Here is a 23629-nt window from a genome sequence, read left to right as displayed (position 1 = left end):
AACATAGCTGTTATTATTGCTCCTGCGGTTGTCACCATCCCAGCCCTGTCCGGCGCGGTGCCGATGCCGCTTTGGCAGGAGCTCCTTCTCGTGGCTCCCCTCAGCATCCCAGTGGATTTATTGTCTCCCGGCTCCCCGGCGAGAGCCCCGCTGCGGGCAGCGCTGCCGCTCCGTGCCCACTGACCAGTGGCTGCAGGCTGAGCCCCCGGCACCGCCCCCGTGCGACAGAGGGTCCTGGGGGACACCCACCTCCCGCGGGGACAGGGACGGGAACCCCGAGCAGCCTCCAGTCAGACTTCGGTCACGGGAGCACTAACCGATAATTACTTGGAGCTCTCTGATTAACCACGGTATCCATGGCCGCATTCATTGCTTAGAGAGGAGAATAAAGTTGTGCTATTTTTGCTAATTTAGAACATTTGCGCTGCTTGACACATTATTTTTTAACTTGGCAGCTAAATGCAACGATAGATTAAACTGCCGGTGTCATCGCAAGCACGGATGCAAACGCAGCGCAAAGGAGCTGGGTGTTCAGCCCACAGGGACCTCCTGATGTGCTGGGCTGAGAAATGGAGGCAGTAATGCGGCCTCCGAGACGCGAGCTCTTCCGTGAGGTCTCGCAGGCTGCGCTAGCAAACACAGGAGACACCTGAAATCCTCCTGGAAAACAAGTGTTCCCACATGTTTCCTTTTCCAAATTAAACCCATGATTTTTTGGTCAGTAATTCTGATTTCCACCGTCACGTGTGGAAACGGGGCTCCCTCACGGGTCTGCCACCCCCTGGCTGCGGACACAGACCCTTCTTCTACCTGCATCTCGGAAGTATTGCCACAAGAGGGTAACAACAGCTTGGTCTGGATCTATGGAATCCTGCTGCTTTATATTTATCCTCTGGATTTAACACCACGTATACTTCGCCTTCTTAATATATGTCGTGTATATTTAACATACCGCGCACTGTTGAAGGAAAAACCCCACTGGCAGCATGGAGGGTTTTTTCCACAAGTAAGTGATGTCCTTCTGGCCAAACAAACATGCAGAGAAAATGAAAAACGTGTCCTAAAGAAAGCGGTGCGCTTTTTAACCTGATATAGAAAAACATAATTAAGAAAGAGAATTTTTATTAGGGCAATTTCACTTTATTTTTTCCATACAGCAAGGTCAACTATAGCAGTAATAATAAAATAAGCATAAAAACAAATTGCAGCCCAGGACAGAGTACATAATTTGGAGCAACTACAAGCAAAAAGTAAGTCTGTGATTACATAATAGTAAAACCAAGCACATCTGTCCTTTCAGCAGATGAAAGTTGCGGGGTTGCAAATAAGTGCAACTTCATTAATTATTCAGCGTGAGTACTGGAGAGATCAGATAAAGTAATGGTCTAATCACTTCTTCTTTCCAGCTTTGGCATAGATAATGACAAGGTTTCTCGAACACTTTCCATTAAAATGGTAAAATTTCCCAGGGTTTGGTTTGGTTTTTTTTTTCACCTGCTAAAAGAACAGGACCACTACAGCAATAAAAAATAATCACATAACAACTACAGCTACGGTGTGCTGTTTGGTTTGCCTGTTCATGATTTAACTCTTTTGTGAAAGTCAGTATTTGTTTTGAAGAATCTTTTTTTTTTTTTTGTGAACAATAAACCACTGAAATTGTCAGAAACTGGTTTGAATAGCATATATCTTTAATATATTTTTTGATACTTTAAACATGCAGTAGTTTTTGAATAATGTACGGAATATTTGATCCATGATTTCACCTTGATGGTCTGAAGTACCTGCTTTTTTTTCTTTTTTTTTTCTTTTTTTTTTTTTTTCTTAATGATTTTCAGGCAGATTTGAACCAGTGGAGCTTTTGTCAGTCATGAGATCTTGGAAGGATGGCATATCTTTCCAGCTGAAAAAATCCTGGCAAACTACAAGCTGTCCACATAAAGCAAAGCAACTTTTTCGAAGGGGTATGGAGTGCTAACTCTGTGCCACTTTTGCAAGCAATTTTGTTCAGCCTGTCATTTTATTAGCCTTAACAAAACTCCTTGTAATTATAGACATTTTTATTCAAAATAAGATCTTACTATTATACAGTTTTCTCTCTTTTTTGACTATATACAGAAGTGCAAAAAGTCAACCTTCTCTCTATACGTTCCCACATGCTAAACTGCAGCATAATCAACCCTCAAGAGTTTGCACACACACACTATAATTCTTGTTACGTAAACTTTGAGTATTTGGATTATCAACAAAAAGTCCCTTGATCTATTGATTATGCAGCTTATTTATAACAAGGCCTGATATTCAGGGATTTCAAAAAATATTTAAACAATATTTTAACATTTGAAATGGATACAGTAGAAAATAAATTTTATTCTAATATCTAGGAACTAGATTTTCTCATAATAACTAATTACAAACAAAATAAATCATCAAAATATTACTCAATTGTCTGCCAGGATTGTTGCGATAGCAACAACTTAACTTCTTACTTAGCAATGATTATATAATTATAAGATATCCATATAAAAGATCTTTGTTCTTTTAATGAAAACTAGACAAGAACTAACAATGACTGACATTCTTACATTGTAATATTAAATCAGTAAAATATAAATCATTTTGTTAACAATAATACGAATACTCATATGACACTACATGTAAATTCAAAACTGAGTATGTTATGAAGAAAACTACCTTTTTTTTTGTATTTTGAAAAAGTCATCAGTAAACTCTAATAAAACAAAATTCTATAAACTGAAATGGTATTCAACTGGTAATAGAAAATGAAAACAATCTAATAAATGTAAGAAATAAAAACTACACTTTTAACAAGAAAAAATAAGTAATATTCTATAATGTTAAGTAACTACAATAACATGTGAAGTCACCTATACTTTCTTAACACGATTGAAATTACATTGGTATGGGTTTTAACCCGTAATGTAATAATCTAAGGCTTTAATAGATGTACAGTACAATCAGTAAAATCAACACATCATTCTTATACTATAAAGCATCTCTCTCAGGCATAAAAACTCGCAGTAAACTTGGAAGTATGGAGAGTTCTACAACCGAACTCCCGCTTCTTCCACTCCACGCTACGCTACCAGTGACCTGGCCCCCACTTCAGCACTTTGCTGAACAGAGCAAAAATATCCTTTACTAGCTGCAACATCCAAACCACAAAAAGGAATTCCTTTGGATGAATCCATTCTTAAAACTTGAATGCACATCTATTTTTTTGTTTTTTGTTTTTTTTTGTTTTTTTGTTTTTTATTTTATTTTGTAAAGGCTTTCTAAGGCTATAAGCAGTTAATCTGAACAAAAAAAATCACATATAAAACTCACCCAAGTATTTAACCCACCCAATTTCTACGCTAATTAACATCTCCGTTTTTTCATATTTTGGTTTGTCATGCATCTGATGATGTCAGTGCTTCTTTTGTCTTTGTTTAGAGTCACCATGTAAAGCGTGACTTTGATGAAGTAAAAGCGAAACCCATCTCTGCAAAACATTTATAGTCCTTTTGACTTTCGACAGAGGCTATAAATAGAAGCAAAAGAAGTTCCTCAAACGTTTCCTACTGTGTCTCAGAAATGGCTTTTCCCTTTCGTATATCATGTTATACAGTAAAATATGCATAAATATTACACTACAATGCCTTAAAATAGGTTATATATATATCTGTCCAGTATGGGTTAATTTGTACGGCTAGAGTATCGTTCTTGTGCTGTCTACTGGTACTGTAAGGAATAGTTGGCCATTTCTGAGACAGCTTTGGTTTGAAACAGAATGGTGCCCTTCGACTGATTAGTACTAATAAAGTAAGTGAAAATGTGGTTCTGAAAATAACACTGCAGAAATAATACTCTAATCGGATGTACAGTCTATGGCACTTCATGAGAATCCTTAACAACATGGTATTTAAAGCCATTGATGTGCTTTAAAATATACACAGTTGTGGTTTTGCTTGGCACATTCATCTCTGTCAGATACCTCTCTTACCACTTCTTACAATCTATTACATTAAAAATATTACTCTTAAACAAAAATTACTGTGCATGCACGCTCTCATCTATAATGGCAATTTTAAATACAAGGTGCACCTTTGTTATTTGTAAACCTTGAAAGAAATAAACTTACTTTAAAAAATTATATCTTGGTCTACAGACGTACCAATACATAATAGATTTATGGTTACAACATCGTCTGTCTTTTCAAGGTGACATACATGATTATGTAGGAAATAGACTACATATGCATATTCAAATCCATATGCATACTTCTGTGCTAGAAAAGATAGACAATGTTGTAGTTTTTAGACAATAAGATCACCTCAGCACAAATATCAATTAAATGTACAAAGTATATAGGCAACAGTGTGCAGTGGATTTCCAAGTTCTTGTTTCATCTCGCTAACATGCAATGTGTGGATGTCTTACTGCTGAGGGAGTTTCCGAGTGTTGCTTGACGGTATGTACATTATGGCTAATGCGCTTGTCCTCTTCGCAACCCAAACACACTGTCCTTTTCTCTTTAGTTATGATCTAGGAAGGAAAAAAAGAGAAGGCATTTTCAACACAGTCAGAACTTCTTGTTCGCACCACATCAGCCCAAGCTTTGCATTTGGAACAGGGATATCCACCACCAAGTATCGGGGAAGCCTGGACCCAAACCCCTGCGGGATTTCACCTCGGGAACGTTCTTGCAGCAGAGGTTCACTTTACACCCCAATTCTGCAGCGACAGAAGTGCACAATGCACAGGCTTTCCGCTGTTCCCAAGCCTCCAGCCGTGGGATCAGAATTTGGGGCATGGTTTCCAGAGCCCAGACCCTGGGAGGCAGCTCCCCCACAGTGCTGTGTGAGCACTGCCCGGCAGCCCCGTGCCAATCTCCCTTCCCAAGCCCCTGCTGCCCTCTAACACCCGGGAACCCAACCGAAACCTGAGAGGCACTTAAACATCCTTAGAAATCTGGGCCATAAATTTCCAAGGTAATTTTTACCCCAGCCCCAGGGGACTGCGGAGGGATGCCTGCTGGCAAGCTTAGGCTGCAGACTAGAGGCATCCCACCTCAGTCACTCAAGCAGCTTAACACCGTTTACGCTCAGCTGAAAGGAATAACTATTATTATAAACGCGCTGTGGTAAATCAGTTAATCCTCACCCTAAGTAATAATTCCATTATGGCTGAGCCATTCAATAAAAAACACAGCAGAAACAGAGCGCAAGGGAGAGAACGGGAACACAAATTGACAAGCCGCCCTAGGGGAGGTGATGCGCTGCAGGTGGTCTCAATGACAACAGGCAATTTAGTGACAGGCTGGAAACTGCAGCTCACTCATAGGAAGATAGAGGGGAAAAATATCTCTCAAGCTCAGGCACACAAACCTAGATTTCAAACTACGCAGGGTGAAAGGTTACGGTATGAAAAGCTGACAGACACCGCCTGCAGTCGCCGTTCACACCACCACAGTGCAGGTAGGAGCTGCGCCTGCACTGCGGGACCGCTCCTTGCCACACCACCCACGCCAGGAAAATACTGTATATAACACATCGTGGTCTGACAACCTGCGTTCAGGAGAAATCAGGCTTCAGCTAGGCAGATGACTAAACCTGTATTTTTAGAGATGCTGGCTTTCCAAATAGGGAGACTTAAAATTAGTTCTTTCTAAAGACAGAATGTAACCACCTCCCCCCTAGACCTGGCCCTCGGCTCCCATCAGTGCCGATGCCAGCATCCTTTACAAACAAAAAGTAAAACTCTAATTTTAGACTCTCTGATTTTGCTAGATGGATATGTACAAACTAATACTGACACTGGTCCAATACACTAGCTCACGTGGTCACTGCTAACTATGGGATCTCTGCTTATAGAAGAATGGCACGTCAGTGGAGTTCAGAGCCTCTTCCCCCATATCCTATTATTCTTAGAAAGAAAATAAAAACATTCTGTCTCTGAAAAAGACAAATTATGCACACACAAAGGTAAGAAAACTGCAAGCAACAACACATTGGGAACTTACTGTTTGATGACAAAATGTCTACATCTGTGTAACATACTTGTGGCTAGTCAGATGTTCGGCAGATATTATGGGTATCTATAGGTAAAAAATTTAAACAATGAATAACAAGCGCAATGAGCCAACCTAGAGACACAGCATTTTGCTATAGAACATAAGTTTGGAAAAGTGAGGATCAGCTATGAGTTGGTGGATTTTATATTGTAACTATAAGTTAAAGTCAACTGAAGTGCTACAACAGCAACTTAAACTGGAAAACATTGTGTTAAGTACTACTTGACAAATATAAATAAGTATTATTGGTTGTTTAGGAAAACAAGAGAAGTTAAAATCTACAAAAGTCATGCAGTGCAGTAATTGAAAATAGCCCTTTTTGTTGGCCTACACAACATTCTGTGCTTTCAGCGTATCATTTAAAACGATAAATTCTACAGTGGCCTTGTTTCAGTCTGATTTTGTGAAGTGTTCACTGCTTTCACTGTCTTGGTTTTTGAATGCCAAACCCAAGATGCCCTGAGCTTGATTTTCACGGCTGGTGAAAATCCACTGTCGAGAAGAGCTGCCTGCTCTTCCCACGGCTGCTGCGGGCATCATGGTGGGTCAGCTGAAAAGCTAAGACTCCCCAAAGCAGTGAAACAATTCTCAAAATGTTCGTCTGCGTAAACAGAATTCAGTACATGGCTCTCTTGAAGTGTCCCATCAACTCATCTTCGCATTTAAAAAAAAAAAAAAAAAAAAGAAGTATTAAAATCAGAGTAGATTACCAGCAGCAGAAATAAGAAACTTCTATTCTGCATCCCCTGTGCCTGGGCTGAAGCCCCGGGGAGCGTGCCCGAGCAGCACCACGGCATGCAGGTGCTGGAGGAACCGGGAGAACCTTCCGTTACAGACAGGCCCAGCAGTCCAGCTGGAGGGAGCAACCATGCCCACAAACAGGGAAACATGCTGGGGCGTATGACACAAAATTGATTTATATCATCACAAACGGCTGTTGCACCTGAAAGGGCTTTTTCCTGATGGATGCTAAGGCTGACCTGTTAATCCACACAAGAGAGGGAGCAGGGAGGTTTCCTCTTAACTAAATTGCTTATAGGTCTCGCTGTTGGTTTTTCCACCCCTTGTGCCCTCTCCTCCCCTAGCAACTCCACACAACTCCACAACACCGCCAACTTGTACAGAAATGTGCTTCAAGCAGAATGAAGCTTCTCATACCATTTTTTCCTACTGCTGCAGGACAGGCTGTTGCACCCAACTGTGTAGAAGCATCAGGGATAGTGCTGTCGGAACATACCAAGGACCTTCAACACCAGTCAATGAAGATGGAGGGCCAGATCTTAAGACTTTCGGCATGCATGCACATTGCATCGTGTGGCATTAAATAATTTCAGCATTGCTCACATTGTATATACATATATTCGTTATATATGTATATATTGAGGTTTGGCTGCAGTACTTTACTAAGTGTGTTATGAGGCTCCAGGGAGGATACGCATGAAATGATCAGATTCCACAACAGAAAGTTTCCCTGCAATCTGTTTGGGAAAGTGCATGGTTATTTAGACAGAGGTGATTTTAAAAAATAATGTTTTTCTGTGGCTTGGCTTATTCTCAGAAGTCTCTGGACTTACGGAGGATGGAGAGACACCTAAATTAATTGAATGGTACAAAAAATTACAATATTAAGATACTTTGGGCATACGGATGGTTGCTTGCTTAGGTGATGCGTATGTAGAGGTAATCCTACCTATAAACTAGCTTTCCAAAGCACAAAGTAATTCTTACGCTAGTTTAAATCTGTGAGTGACATGGTCATTCAGCAAACATTTCTCAAGAGCAGAAAGCGCAACTTCTCAAGTAGACTAACCTGAGTATTTTTTGGAATCGTAAAATATCCAGGTCCCTTTTGAGACTGGGGATGTGCACGCCTATATATCACTGCAAGAGTGTAATTTTTGGAATAATATTTTTGAGAGATCAGTAAGCAGACAGGTTAACAAAGAACGTACAGCTGGGCGTAGTACAAAATGGTAGTGCTCAACAGGCAAAGGTGGAAAGGCTCGAAGCCAAAGACTCTGGACTCACTCTTGCGAGAGCCCGCAGTACTTGGTGCCCCTGTGGCAGTGCGGCCCTGGTGACAAGACCGGGGGCTCTCGGCTCTGCCAGAGGCGGCTCAGCCCCTCGCACAGCGGGATCAACCCCAAGCACGGAGGTGCAGGTGCGGCAGGGCAAGGGCTTTGCTGCTTAACGTCCAACTGCAGCGGCAAACCTGACGGATTTATGGCGGGATTTTGAAATTACTTAGGGAGTTAGCTCTAAGGACTTAGGGAGCTGATATGTCGGGTGAGCCTGCCTTAAAAGCTGACATTTATCCTCGGGATTAATGCCACGTACAGAACCACACCTGCAAAATGCTAAAGAAAATGCTGAGTTCCCTTTTCTAAAAGGCACATGCGTGATTCCCACTGAGTCGAGAGTAATACCTGCATCTTAGGCCAGAACTGATGGTTTCATGACGTACGGCAATTCTAACTTCCTAGCGTATCTCAAAAAATCAATTGTTTTCATAAAAGATAGATGAGGGTCTTTTAAAAGTTTTTCCTGTTGCACTTGCAGCCGGATGTACTACAGAAACCTGCATTTTTGGCGGCCTTGCTAGATAAAACCAACTGGCCACGTTCTGTTCTCAGGTGCAGCTCCAGCTGGTCCGTGTTGGGACGGCAGTGCGCCCGGCTGCCGGTGCTTGCCTTCACAGCATTGTGTCTGGCTTTTCCGGGAAGACTTTTAGTCAATTACTTAGTAAAGCATTATTCGTTTTTTCCTGAAATACATACAGAACACGGCAACAATCGGGGCAGCTATTTAGAAATAAAACCGGATTCTAATGGACATTTCCTAACTGAAGCTTGGCTACCGCAACAAGTAATCGGCCCTTTCCTAGCAGAATCACAAGCTGAAACAAAGGTGTAAAAGAAATTTCTGTGTGGCCCACGCTCAAATGATTTTGTTTTGCTCTTGGAAAAGGAGAGTCAGAACATGTTCAGACTGCTCAATACAGTCTGTTAGAATTCTGATCCTGCAGCCCCTCTGCACAAAGGTTGTACTGGCTTTCGCTGGAGTTCTGCACTAAAAGGAACTGTCGGCTTCACAGAAATAGAAATAAATAATGGGTTCCGTTTATTATCCCTTTCTCTTTACATCTCGGAGAGCAGAACTAAGCAGCACGGCCCGTAAATGTTAAGACTGAGTCAGAAACTCCATTATCAATTATTTTTAGCATCAGAAATGGAACTGCAGCGCCTTTTGAGCATGGATAAAGGCTTATTAAGCTGTGCTGCAGGTCTTAGAGAGAATGTGTAGGCCAACAAGAGGTAAAATCAAAACCCCCATGCTCATTAAAAGCACCGATTTCAAGTTGTCTGTAAGGAACAAAGCTGTAAATTAGCAAACCTGGTTGGCTGTGGCTGTTGCAGCGAAGGGAACACTTGTGGCAGATGTTGTTGCTGCAGACACAGTGGCTGGCGTAGCACCGTGCACCATGGGAACTTTCGGAAGGAAAATCATATAAGCAAACATACAGAAGAGTGTAGCAGTATGGGAACCAGAGCGACATGTGGGAGGATAATTGAGCATGGTATTTATCACAGCAAAAAGCCCGAGACATCATTGCCAGCGCGTGACATGCAATCACAGTGCAAAGCAGGACAACATTCCAGGGAGAAAGAGGGGAGGGAAATGAAAGAGAAAAAAAGGGGAAAATGCTTGTTACCATCAAATCAAGAAAATCGACACAAACAAGCTTAACCATTTCAATACAAAAATCAACAGAAGAATTTTTAAATGCCCTTATATTTACAAATTTTTGTCTTTTAAAAATTCAACCCAAATATTTACTGCAAACAAAAATTAATCTTGTTGAAGGACAGTATACGTCTATGTGGCTACAGTAAGATACAGTCGTCATTTAACACAAGATAGTTTCTAAACACTGGAACTCATAGTCCAATCAAAATCCACCAAGGAACAATGTGCAATTCAAACAACTGCTGTACAAAATTAACAACGTCTATGTGTCCGTGTCAATTAAATAAAACGACTGCATTTAATTGACAGGTGTTAGTGCAGGAGGCTAAGGGAGATGGATTGGCACGAGAGCTCTAAGTTAAAATCTAGCAGTGGATTTTGAGGGTCCGTGAGCTGCACCACAGGTTTAAGATAATCAAGAAACAAAGCTGGCACCTACCAACACTTGTAGCGGGTGTCATGCACAATATTGAGCCTGCCCATCATGCATTGCAACAGGAAGGTGGATTTGGAAAGGGAAAAGAATTAAAACAACCCATCACACGTGTAATTAGAAATTTCATTTGAACAAAGAAGAAAAATTGTTATTATGGGAACAGTGGCATGTAACTGTCAGCACAATCAAACCATACAATAGCACAGTGATCCATTAGAACTAGTCTTCAGTGAAGGGGAGAGAGCCGATCGAACTGTGTGCTGGTATAGAGTGTTTGCCTTTGTAGCACTGTGGAATATTAGCATGGCTAGGAAAAGCTTCTTCAGCTTTATTTTAAAACTCTTTTCGATCTTTTTGCCTTTTGACATAAGCTTTGTAATGGTCCTTACCCTGGCTTCCTCAGATTATACTTTAAATGCTTTAACGTTGCACCTGCCTACGGGTGGCTGAGGTCCACCCCCCCTGGGACACGGGGACACCGGGCCAGACGGAGCGTGGGACCAGCACTGCCGAGCACTTTCCCTGCAGGAGCTGGTTCTCTCCGGGGCCGAGGATGGGGAGAGGCGAGCGAAGCTCTCCCCTCCTGCTGGGGCAGCCTCTTCAGCTGGGGACCTTCCCCGGTGGGCTGGAGAGAGCCACGGCTTGATCTGCACTGCTTCGTTATCCACAATCTGGCTGCTCCAATAGTTAGGTAATATATAGGCAAACCCCAGGTGAATTTGGCATGTAGGACTTTCAGCATATCTGTATGAGCCCCTCATATCTGTAGGAAGTGATCCTGACTGTCCTCTGGTCTCTTTGCTTAATACGCAGGTCAGAGGAGTGACTGAAGAGCTGAAGTCTCCTTCGCAGCTCATGGCAGCACCTAAGAATACTTGTTCAGCGCTTTTTGCTACACTACAGGATGTATTTTAAGCTGCTGGGGCCTGGGCTCACAACCTGCAACTCTCTTTAGGCTATACGAAAATAATTAAAGTGACAGCGCCTGGTGAATTCTGCCCTGCAACTAGAGAGCCGACAGCAGTATGGTGTTTTTAGGAACATTATCGTACTTTCTTTAACTACCGCTAAGGTGGTAATTCTGTTTACTTTACGTAGCAAAATGCCTTCCACCAGACTGAACTCAGAATCTTCTAGTTTTGCTTCCCATATGATAAAGACACACTGGTATTTCAGAATATCCATTTTTAATAATGAATTTACTCTTTTATTTAATGAATAACATTTATTGACACCACTAATCATGCCTGACACAGCAGAAACTGAAATAAACACTGAAATCTAGGAACAGGGATTGCAGTGGAAATGGAAACCTATTCTAGAAGACTGGCAGTGGGAGCCACGGCAATGCTGCTTCCTTGACATTACGTGACCGTAACGGGGGACAGGAAATTGTTTTAGCTGCTGCCAGGCATTGTAGTGCCTTGCACAATCTCAAGAGCATTTAACTAAGCAGGGAAAAGTCAGTCAGTATAATTACTGCTGGGGGACAAGGTCATTCGCTGTCATCCCTCTATCTGCAAGGCTACAAAGAAAAGGGCATAATCATGTTTCCTAATTACTCTTCTATTTCTGGGTGATGGAAGAGACTGAAAATACTCACAAAGAACGGTTAAATAAAAGAAGGTAGCTTTTCTGACTTCCCCATTCACGAATCATGACTGAATTCAATGGGACCACTTGCAAGATTAAAAAATGGAGCAAAATTTGGCTATCAATTGCAAATAGTAAGTAAAAACTGCTTTCTCGGTCCCTCTTATGACATCTTTATGGTGTTAATGAGGTTACACAGAAGAACCTTTGAGTTCTGTCTCTGCAGAAGTGCCCTATTTATAAGGTTGTACATACTTCCTTAGATTTGGAATATTACATCATTCCATGCATAATTAGGTCTACTTGCTAAAGACGAGTTAGATTTTCATAATGACTCCGAAGCTTTTCAGCTCAAAATTTTAGCCTGAGTTATCATCATTAATATTATAACCAGCGCACACAGTTTTGAAAGGGAATTGAAGCAAATGAACATAAGGCAGAAATGAAAATACTAGCTAGGGTGCAATAACTTGCAAATATGGAGACATAATGCTGTATGACCCTCTTACCAGTAATAAAAATCATTTTTGCTGTGACCTTAATACTCATCTTGACTTCAGAAGCTTTGACTGACTAATGAGAATGCATGAATAATAAATGTGCAGTTTCAAATGTTCCCTAGCTTTTCAGCACAAGGCAGAATTTTAATTCAAGGAGGTGCTCAGTTAACTGATCACAACTTCACAACCAGATTATTTCTGCAGTGGAATAAAGCTATTTTCATAAATACTCTAGGTTTACTGGTGTTCTAAGCATTTTTTTCTCTTCTATCCATCGAATTATTCCCCTCAGCCTATTTAGTCTGTCTGATCTACTAAATCCTAATTAAAAATATTGCCATAGACAGCATGAGCGCTCCTGTCGAGGTGAAGAGTTGTGCCTGATCTTTCCCTGCCTACCATTTTAGAGGAGAGCAGGGCTTTTACATGGACCCAGAAGCCCATGGAGGAAGGTGCTTACACAGACACTGCTTTAGGAAAGCATCTGTGCACTGAGTGAGTCCCAACCGTGAGCAAGGAAGCTCTCTGGAGCTGAAGCTGCAGTAACTAAATAAATATGCAATGCACTAACTTAACAGCAGAGGTGGCTGAAGCCTTGCCGTGGCTGGCGAGGTGGTTCTGCTGCCCTGCTGCAATTCTGCCCCTTGCGGGTGCATCAGGACAACAGCTCCTGGGAGTATCCTGTAAAGATGACCCCTTTCTTTTGGGAGGATTACGCTTCTCAAAGACTGTTCTGGTCACCTGGTTGACACACCAAGGCCAGGAACAGCTGTATACACACAACTGAGGAGACAGTGAGCCGAGGCACAGGATGGTAACAAGCACCAGGGCAGGAATTTCATCTAGTTGCACATAGGAGCTCTCTATCTGTACGTACAAACAGACCCCCAGCCAGCTCACAGTTACCGCAGAACAAAGAGCACGTGCACAAGTGGTGAACGCCAAGTAATCGGTGCTCTGCAAGTTCACAGCCCCACAGCGAAACGTTTGCGTGCCAGTCTGACAGGGTGTCAAGAGTCGGCAGCCAGGACCAAAGTACCAGAACAAGCTGGGAACATCTATTAAGTCGTGCAGAGCCTCCTCATTTGGGAGACTAACTCCACTTATTTCAACTATCCAGCACCACAAGCATTCCCAGCTCTTTCTTGCAACGCCTCTCAGACTCGCCTCTCAGTCTGGGGACAGCTTCCAGCAGCCAAGGTTTCTGGGATACCCCAACAAGGGAGCTGTGCAAAGATCTGTGCTTTATTTGAGAGTGGTGAGATGAGTATCTAAGAGCATGTAATCATTTAAAGTGTGCTGGAGTGCCAGTGTCCATCCCTGGCACGGATGATCCCTTTATTTGCTTTCACATGCCCTTGCATACAGGCAGCCAGAATTACGCCTGGCAATTTAGAAGAGGTATCTGGGTTTGTCTGGAACATGAGTGGGAAACTATCAAGGGTGAAACATGAAGAGTGAAGTGCCCTGCAGGGAGGAGGGTCCAGCCAAGATCCTCCACAGGGGCACACACTGGCTCTGTGTAGGTTCTGTGTGTCCTGCCCTCTAGACCTGCTGCATTTTCGTACGCTGCAGCTGAAGCAACTAAGAACACATATGAGTAATTACACTTTGGGCGCCTGAACCTGAAAAATGTCACTTTAATTCAGACCCACTGAATTAACCTGCCTCTGCTCCATAGCAGAGGAGCTGAGGGCATCCACACTCTATGCTCTCCCATCGGTTCTTAGGGACTGACAGAGAAGCTCTATTTCCAGATGACTACACGCAAACAGGACTGATGCTAGTTAATTTTAAGTGGGGAAAACTAAAAAGGGCAAGGTGGCAAATAGTTTTCAAACTTTCATAAAAGTACTGGATTACTGGAAAGCTCAGACTGCCACTATCTGCAAAATATAAAAGTGAATTTATAGTAGCTCATGCTAAAAAATCCTTTGCTTTTCTTGTTTAACATATGCTAAACTTCATTGGTCAAGAAAGGTCAAATGAAGCATCAAGAACCACTACACAAGCTGCTGTAGGTTTCAGTATAGATTTGCTGGAGGAAGAGCTGAGGCAGGTTGTGTGTAGGTGCCGACATGAAAGGTCTCAGTCAGAGATGTAGTGCAAACGAGGTCTGACGCACACGAACCATAACCTCAGCTTCTAAGTTCAAAGGACATGATTCAAAGCAGCTCGAGTTCTTCCAGAAATCACCCAGCCCCTCGCTGATTTAATGGGAGCTGGAAAATTGTGTGTTTACTAATTACATCGGTTATGCTTTGCCAAAACAAATCTGTGAAATTGTTTAATATCTACAGGAAGGACTGTGAACTCATAAGCATTTTTATATGAATTTATGTATGTGGGCTAGAGACCTGACCTAAAGCTTACTCAATCAGAGTCTTACTATTGACTCCAACAAGCTTTCCAACATGCTTTTACTAATATATTTTAGTGGTTGCAATGCATTTTTGGAACCTAAGTAAGTTATTACAATGTACTACATCAAACAACTGCTTTTTATGCCATTTAAATTACATGTGTTGGTTGTATGCCAGATCAAGAAAGAATGGTAAAAGGCATTATATGAATTCCTGGGAACATACTTGCCAAAAAATGTTTAGGATAAAATCCTTAACATTTTTTTTTGTAAAGACTGAATAGCTGTATTTTCTTTTCTCCCCTGTCATCAACTAGTCTGCGTGACGAAGGGCTGTCCTCACAGACTCCTCCCAATTTTTTGAATACAGATCTATCAGATGTCCACTGCATACCTCCTAGAACGATAGTGCTGTTTCAATGTGGGTTCATATACATAATACAGGCATAAATTCATGTGACGTAGTAGATAGATAATTTTGCATGAAGTGTTGTTTGCAGAACCAAAACATATATTACAACTTTAAGTCCCATCACTTGTCCTCTGAAGGGATTTCTGCTTATTGTAAATAGTACAGTCATCAATTCTTCAGCAATTACACTAGGACAAGCATAGATTTCATCACGCCAATAAGAACAAGTGCACCTTGGTTCTGCTTAGTCCAAAATCAGCCCTAAAGCCTTAGTGCTAGAGGCCCAAACCTCGACTTCTTGTGTAGGTTCATGATTAGTTTATCTGCGAGACTGCCTGCCTGTGCCTTTTATGATCACTGCACCATAATTAAAATTGAAACCTTCAAGTGTGTGACTCAGAACAACTGTTGCTAAGCACATGAAGGCAAAGGGGTCTTACAGCAAAGAGAAACAAATACAACAGCTTAAGAGATGTGTAACAAAGAGAAGTTAATCGAGGCAAAGAGGAACGAGAGAGGAGATTCTGAGTTCTGATTCGGGTTGACAGAGCATGACACTGATTGTTATCTTAGACTGGAAAACACCCACCCAGCTTCCGAGAGAAGCAGAGAGAAGCCAGCCTTCCTGCAGTCAGCACCTCCTCTGCCCGCGGCTCCCCGGCACGGCAGCGTCTCCGCAGGGAGAGAGGCTGCCTGCGCCTGGCAGTAGCCGCCCCGGCACCAGCGGCCGCAGCGCAAATCCCACTACGCATTTGCGACCAGGAACACACGGTTATCTCCTCGGATACTTTTTCCAGAATTCCCCCTTCCCCCTCCCCAGAAGAAGGCAAACGAGAAGCACTTACCTGGTGGGAGAAAGGCTGTATGCTGCTGTAACTGCATGTTGGCAAGAGCTTGCTGGTATTGGAAAATACCAGTGTTAAAGACTGCAGTGGCACCATTGGTTTTTTCAAGCGCAGGCCTCTTTGGTAATGGGGGAAGTACAGCTTGAGGAATTCCCTGAATGGTGGATGGGTATAAAAATAAAGTCCAGTAAAAAAAAGAAAAACAGAAAAAAAAAAAAAGGGGGTGGGAGGTTGGGGTGTGGAGGAGGACGGGAGGGAGGGAGAAGACAAGGAAAAGAGAGAAAGGAAAAAAGAAAAATCAGTAGAAGGCAAAAAAACCAGGCAGCACCATGTTTATCCATGAGCAAGCAAGCAGCATAGCAGACTTAACTATCAAATAAAAGGCGAGGTAAAAGCTTTACGAGGGAGCACTACTGTAGCCTACCATTACAGCGGCACAGGTAACGTGTTGGAGCTGTACGTTATAGGAACCGGCGTAGGTATTACGCTACTGTAAAGCTTCAGGGCTTTGGTCAGGAGCAAGGCTCTTGGGGTAGGGGAAGCAGCACTGCTAGCTCCATGAGGATCAACACGTAGAAGCGATGTTAATAGTCACCGTCCGGAGCGGATGGCAGGGCCGCTGGCGCCAACCCACTCCCCGGCCCCAGCGCCTGCCCGGGCATGCAGAGCGCGCGCCGCATGCCGGCACCCCCGGGCCACCTCCGCGCCACGAAGCCATGCCAACGCACCCTGCGCCGCGGCCGCCCGCGCGGCACCCTCGGGAGGGGACGGGACACAGGGGACAGGGAAGGGGAGGGGATGGGAGGGGGCCGGGGGGCGCGGGGGTGGCAGGGTCCCGCTCTGGAGCCCGGTCCAGCCCGGCCCAGCCGCCCCTGCGCCCCTCGCCGGGGATCAGGGAAGGGGGAACCGGGATATTCCATTTCTAGACATTAACCCCAAACTTGACTCTACGATACAGCTACATGCCAAGCTAAAAGGTGAAAGGTCATAGTACCAGGTCAAAGGTTGCCTCGAGGGGTCGCTTCAGTGATTTGACAGCCGACTGAGTCTTAATTAGCAGGCAGCGAGCACATGATGGCAATGGCCAGTGGGGTCAAGCGCATTAACATAAACAGCAAGCAGAGGTGCATCATGGGGGCAGCAGTGCATTTGGGTAGGTGAGAAAAAACAAATAAAAACAAATCACCGGATGCCGTGTACAACGGTAACAAGACTAGGCATGCACGGGGGGCCGGCGGGCAGGCGTGGGGCTTGCGGCGGGACAGGAGCGGAAAGGGGGCTCCCTGCCACCAGACCCCGCCGGCCGCCCTGCACCGCCGGCCATGCCGCTGCCGCTGCGCCCGCCGTGCGCCTCTTCCCACACCCCATGGGGCTCCGCAGACGGGACAACGTGCCACCACTGCCCTGCGCCGGGGGCTGGCCGCCCCGGGTGGGGAAACCAGCCCCGGAGAGGTTCCAGATCTGGGTGCTGCAGCTACGGGGGTTGTTCTAGCGCCCTGCGAGAGCTGCCAACAGCCCACGGGTGGGGGCCGGGGTGGGAGGGCCACGGACAGCATTAACGCAGTTATATCCACTTCAAACTAAGTCTCTACGAACACAGACTTAGGGTAACTGAAATACAGGTTTATCTATCTGTGCAGCTAGATAGATACACATCTACCCACACACAAACATACAATAAACTATATATACATATATGCACACACACATACACACACGCACACACGTATGCACACATATATGTACATATAGATACTCTGTACATCAGCAGGCAAAATTAGTGAAACACCTTAACGGTCTGAAACTACTTAAGAGCAGATCTGGCACCACATGCTGAGAAAGCTCATCGCACCGTGTCGTGAGTGGGATCCCCGAGCACACGCACACGCACCCCCCCTCCAGCAAGAACAGCTAACACCTCAATTATCGTCTCTCCTTAACGTACTTCTATTCTAGAGGTGTTCTGCAGACTCACCATGGCAGCTGCAGTCGCTGCTGCCTGGGCAGCTGCAGCTTGGTTAACCTGGTACTGGGCAGCCTTGATCTTGGCTTGCAGGTGTGCAGGAGGGTGAAAATATTTGCACTTTTCCCGTGAGCATCTCCCTTTGATGTAATCCATGCAGACAGTGACAGTGTTGTCGTTGGTGTCGATCATCGCGCTGTCGGCGGGGTGAGCGAACCGGCAGTCGTTCTCTCCCCTGTTGCAGTTGCCACGCTGGTACTCTCGACATACCTGCGACACCAGGAAAAGAAAGTCGCTTAATTTGGTTGACGAGTGTTGTGGGCATGGCTTGGAGCACAGTCAAGATTTCTGAACGTCTGCCAGTGTTGTGAGGATGGGTGCCTGGCCCCAGGAGGAGCACAGCAGTGGTGGGACGGTGGGCTCAGCTCCCTGGCAGCACGGACCTGGCTTCTCTAAACCCACTTCTGATGTCAAAGAGCATCAAAACCCATCAGGATCAAGAGCCAAGCACACAGCAGGTTTTATTTTGGCTCACGCTTAGACCCCCTCCAGGGCTTTTTCTGTTTTCTGAAGTATTGTGCTGTGGCTAGCTCGCAGAGATACCCCAAGCACCACGGTGCTCGGTCGCGGTTGGCCTCCACCGGGACCGGCTGTGCCCGAGTTAGCAGTGCTCGATGTTAATTAAGGTGACTGGCCAGCGGTACCAGGGGAACGACTGCGTGGCTGCCCTGGGCAGCCCCACTGGACAGGCGCTTCGTGCCGGTGCCGGGGAGCAAGCTGCACTGGTGGGGTGTGCGGTGCCACACCAGCCCTCACAATCCAGGCGCCTGCCACGAGAGGGCAATCCAAAACCTGCAGTGGTGGCCGCCTCTCCCGGGCTGCCCAGGATCACCCTGTGGATTGGCGGAAGGTTGCCCGCGTCGGGAAAGAGCAGAGGCTGCAGCCAGAGCGGTCACCAGCCCCGCTGTCACACCACCGCTGCCTGACAGGAGCCAAACAAAGCCAAAGGAATCAGAAATTGCACAAAGAAACCTGCTTGGCTGGAGGGCATCCCCCTGCAGTATCCCCGCTGCCCGGCCCCAAGCCGGCACAGACCCCCGCACCTCCAGCCACCGCCAGCAGTGCAGACACTCGCTTCATCATCAGTGCGACAAGCCCCAGCCCCCTCTTCACACACCTTGCAAACCCTATGTTTAAAAAATGACGTGTGTCCTTTTCATGGTCAGCTCTTCACAAACCGCAAACAAAAATGCGTTTTTGTCATTTTAGTGTTCCAAAGGCTATAGGAAACAGAAAGGGACAAAAACAAATGAGTTTGTATAAAAATAAAACCTCTTTGGTGGATGGAATTTCCTTTTAAAGGTGGGTGCCCATGAGCTTGGATCATCAGAATTTCCTCAAGGGCCTTGGCTCTGATCCCTGCAACAAACCAAATTTGGTTGTTGCTTGGTTTCCATCCATGCTAGGGCTCTAGCTCCTTTTTAACCCCTGTGTGGCTTCAAGTACCAGCTGCCCATCACCTAAGACCGATGAAATGACATCCCCAAAAGACAACAGCAATGCCATTTGTGAACCCACTCACAGGAAACATCCATTTTTCCAGGGTCATTCCAGCATGACCCTATTTATAGTCTTTTTCCATGCAGCAACAGACTCTGGATGTGTATTTGCAGCGGAGCCAAACGAGCCAGTTCAGGCACCTCCATTACTCTTGTTCCTCTCTGTGGCCATACTGCTCGCGGCTCAGTGCCTGCAGAACTGTTTTTGCAGCACACATGAAACAGATTGGGCAAATTCCTCACCTCGAAAATAACCACTTGCCTTCCAGGTAATTCTGCAGCCAGATCCCTTCCCTGGTCTACTCCCCATGCAGCAGCATGGACCACTTTGCCAGCCAGCACGACACTGGGAGTGACTGGGGAAGGAGGCGGAGCTGGTTTAAGCCATCAAAAACCACAAGTCTGCTTCTGGTATCTGTTGGGTGCTAGCACCATCCCTGCTCACACGAGACTCCTGATCTCTCGCCCCCTCGCTCTCAAGCATACACCCAACGGAGCCGACATGTCACTGCTTCTCCAAGAGAGCTGTGCTGGACGGCTCGCTCTCATTCATCATCTAGGAATACTTTCTGGGCCACAAACGGGTGTCTTCCAGCCAAACACAGACCTCCCAAATAGGAAAAAAAATGGGTAATTTCCTTTGATTATTTGTTTGCAGTCTAGAAGTTAACCGCAGTCTTTTCCTCTGCAGATAAAGAAAAAGGATGCAATAAATGTCAGTTGACTCTCTTTGCTCTTTGTCTTTTATGGGTGATCCACAAAACCAAGGTCCCAAACCCACTCCACACGTAAGCAAGAACTACTCCATTAATAACACAAAGATGATATATACAAATATATATATAATGTATATATATATAAAAGTATCTATATATACAGAGGGAGAAATAAAAAGCATCCACAGATAAGCTAGTTTTATCACAGTTAAAAACCAAAGAAGAATGACCAGAAAACTGAAATAGGCAGATAAAGACAATCTTTGGCATGTCCAGAGCAAATTTTGACAGAGCTGTCAGACAGTAGCTGAGATAAGGCAATGAATGGCTCTCTCAGTGCTCCTTAACAGATCTCTGAACGATGGTTTACAGCAGTCAGACACAAACCATAATACTGCTGGTCCTTTTAATCAGTGTGACCAGCAATGGCTTTACAACCACTGTGATGGTAGCCAAGAATGTTTCCAACTCTTGTTTGTTTAAAAGCAAGCATTGAAAATGGTGTCATTTTTTTGCCACAGGCATGCAGTAATGTATCATTCATCTGCCTGAGTAAAGAGAGGCACGGAAGCATGATATGCTGTCTGGTCTTTCAGATCTGGAGAGCTTTTATTTAGTTATTTGTTAATAGCCCTGTAATTAGTATCATAATTTTCAACTCAGTATGTTAAGAAACATGAAAAAAATGAGGTTCCTGTACGTCTCTAGCCTGTCTGCAAAAAACGCTGAATTAGTGCTGCAATATTACTGATTCATTGTAATTCACCTAACTTTTTCTAACTTTGGGCTGAGTTTATTTTGATCGCCCCGCTGGGATTCAAGTTGCCCACCCTGGTGGGGTGACAACGGCCACGTCACCTCAGCCACGGCAGAGGTCCCACGCTGCTCACCCAAAAGCGGGCAGAGCTTTGGCTGGAGGGACATGGACAGCAGAGCTGAGATCCCTGCCCTTCCCTGAGCAAGTCCCGTCTCCTTCTCTGCATTGAAGAGAATTTATCAAAATGGGCATATTGCTACCCAGTACGTTCTGAATGTTTAAAGAAACGGCACCGCTAGGTCAGATTTCCCTATTGTCCAAGATCTGAAAATCTCCACAAACTTCTAAGCTGCTTCTTTCTGGAAAAAAAATGGTATATATGAAACAAGCAGGAAAGAGCAGCTCAGTTGGGGTCATTCCTGATTCTTGAATACTTCTCATAGGAAATGATGGTATTCAAATGGAAACACATGCATTTTAAATAAAACGGTTAGGCAATTTCTTTCTCTCTCACTTCCCTGTCCTTCTCACTTCTCTTCTAGTTCACTGGAAGAGCTACACTTCTCTTCAAGCTATTTCTGGCAGGAGAGGAGTGTGTGGAAAAGCCTCAACCCATTAAATTTCCACGCTGAGATCCAGATTGCTTATGGGAGTGGCTGAACATACTGGACACCCAAACATCTGCATGCTATCTGTACAGGCAATGCAGTCCAACTACGTATTAAATCAAGCTTACTGCTATAACAGTTACCAACCTTATCTTACAACTATTCATATTAATTCAGGAGACCAGGTACACTGCCTGGCAGATTTGTGTTGCCTGCCTGCTTTCCTTAACACCCCAGGTGTAGGTAATGAGAGCTTTTAGTTGTGGAACAGCCTGATTCAGTATTCCTGAACACGTGTGCTAACTTCATTAACACCAGAGTACATCATTCTTGAAAATAAGTATTTAAAATGCTAAGCAGAACAAATCATATTCCAAGATTAGATGCTAACATCATAGCAGTTATTTTTCTCAAGGACAGTTCATTCCAAGGGAGAGCGAGCTAAGCCATATAAAGCTCTCTAATCATGACATAACAAATGACAATACGGACAGCAATAAGCTCACTTAAAGAGCAGGTAGATGTATGTTGGCTTCTCTGAGAGGTAGCAACCAGACCACGCAAAGTCTTTCAAATCAGTTCTGCACTTGTGTAATCTAAAAAGTATGTTAAAATGTTTCGCTGTTCATAAAAATGATGTGCTTATTTGCTATTTGTATACTAAATTTGGATACTCCAGATTAAATGACCAATCACTGGAAAGCACTGGCAAATTAACTTCCCACCTAGATATTTCGCTATTTAAACTGCATTTGCTGAAGGGAAAAAAGGAGGAGGAAAAGACACACAACTCCTGCCCCGCCAGATACTGATTTTGTAAGACAGCAGCGTGGTTGGAATTGCAGTCAGTAGGTCAACCTGGATGTGCTCTTGATCCCACTCAAAATAAAAAGAAAACTTGAACAGCTTGAAGGGTAGAAGAAGGGGTTATTTTGAAGTTATCTGTGTGGTGTAATGGCTAGAGCAGAGCAAAGGAAAGGCCCTGGTAGGAAGGCTGGGCTGGGACAGCCCTCCTCCGAGGACAAGGACATCTCCGAAGAGCGGAGCCTACTGAGATAAATGCAATTATGGCAGAGAAGGCTGCTGGGTGCTGACGAGCTGGGACGTCGGTCAATTGGACAACCTGGCTGAGAAGCAGCGACCTGCTGGACCACACTCTGGCTGCGAGCTGAGCCCACAGCGGGACTGGTGCCAAGCTGAGCCCATGGCAGGGCTGGTGCCATCTCCCCAGCGCTGCTGAGGGCTCTCCCCAGCATGGAGTGCTGCCCTGCGGGAGCTTGGCCAGTGCACAGGGACCCGGCCCACTCCTGCTCCGCCAGTGGTTTCCTGCAGCAAACGAAATCTGGTCCCTGAGGAGTCCCCGCACAGTGCCATTTCACCAGGAAAGGTGACAAAAGAGGCATTCCTCTAAGTCTCAGCACTTATTTTCAGGGGTTCCCAACTTGGCCATCATCTTCCTTTCTGCTCAAGTTCAAAGCAAAACCACTTGGCCTTTTTACAACATTTTACTGATTTCAGATTTTTTGGTGGCTTTTCCTAATTAATAAAAATGTTTTTTACTGCAGACTGTGCCCCTGGGTGTTTTGTGAGAGTTAATACTCTTACAACTCCCTCTCACGTGGAAGAGTTTGACTCAGCAGTGTAGCACTTCTCTAAATAGCTATATAAAGAGAAAACAAATGTCCAGAGGACCAAATCCTGCCCACTGAAGTCACAAATGTCACTAGCTCCCTGTGAGCTTTGGTTCCAGTCTGCTGGCCAGCACAAGCTCTGCCCTGGAGGCTCCACATGAAGAGCTGCCCTGGCGCAGCCCCTCTTGCGCTCCCGCTGACGGATGCGCTTCCCTGGCCATGGGCAGAGCTGGTGCTCGGGGACTTCGGGTACGTCCTGCTCCTGCTTACACACAGAAAGCTTTTGAGCCCATGTGCCCAGCATCGCTAACCAGTGCCGTAGCCCCTGCATGGGTGGAAGCACGATCAAACACCGCAACCAACCTCGGTGCTGCAACCCAAAGGGCTCCCTGCCACCGACATCCTCCTCTCGGTGCTCATTTCT

At 44.8% G+C, this 23629-nt stretch overlaps 1 protein-coding gene across 45 annotated transcripts in view; it reads right to left on the bottom strand.

Moving 5' to 3' along the window:
• Nucleotides 1–1105: 1105 nt before the first annotated feature.
• The window catches only part of MBNL1 (muscleblind like splicing regulator 1), a 114225-nt gene continuing 91701 nt past the window's right edge, over nucleotides 1106–23629 (bottom strand). For 15 of the 45 annotated variants that reach the window (XM_074592741.1, XM_074592765.1, XM_074592740.1 and 12 more), the window contains 7 exons: nucleotides 17947–18204; nucleotides 16966–17019; nucleotides 15972–16125; nucleotides 10263–10298; nucleotides 9470–9564; nucleotides 6026–6100; nucleotides 1106–4548 (listed from right to left, as the gene is read on the bottom strand). In XM_074592741.1, the coding sequence (XP_074448842.1) occupies nucleotides 6044–6100; nucleotides 9470–9564; nucleotides 10263–10298; nucleotides 15972–16125; nucleotides 16966–17019; nucleotides 17947–18204 (654 nt within the window). In that variant the 3' untranslated portion in view covers nucleotides 1106–4548; nucleotides 6026–6043. The remainder of the gene's footprint in view (nucleotides 4549–6025; nucleotides 6101–9469; nucleotides 9565–10262; nucleotides 10299–15971; nucleotides 16126–16965; nucleotides 17020–17946; nucleotides 18205–23629) is intronic. The other 30 variants (XM_074592778.1, XM_074592754.1, XM_074592779.1 and 27 more) reach the window with 5 other exon arrangements.

This window comes from Larus michahellis, chromosome 6, assembly GCF_964199755.1.
Source record: "Larus michahellis chromosome 6, bLarMic1.1, whole genome shotgun sequence".
Classification (NCBI taxonomy): domain Eukaryota; kingdom Metazoa; phylum Chordata; class Aves; order Charadriiformes; family Laridae; genus Larus; species Larus michahellis.
Note: the sequence above shows the minus strand (reverse complement) of the source record. Positions and strands in the feature narration are given on the sequence as shown.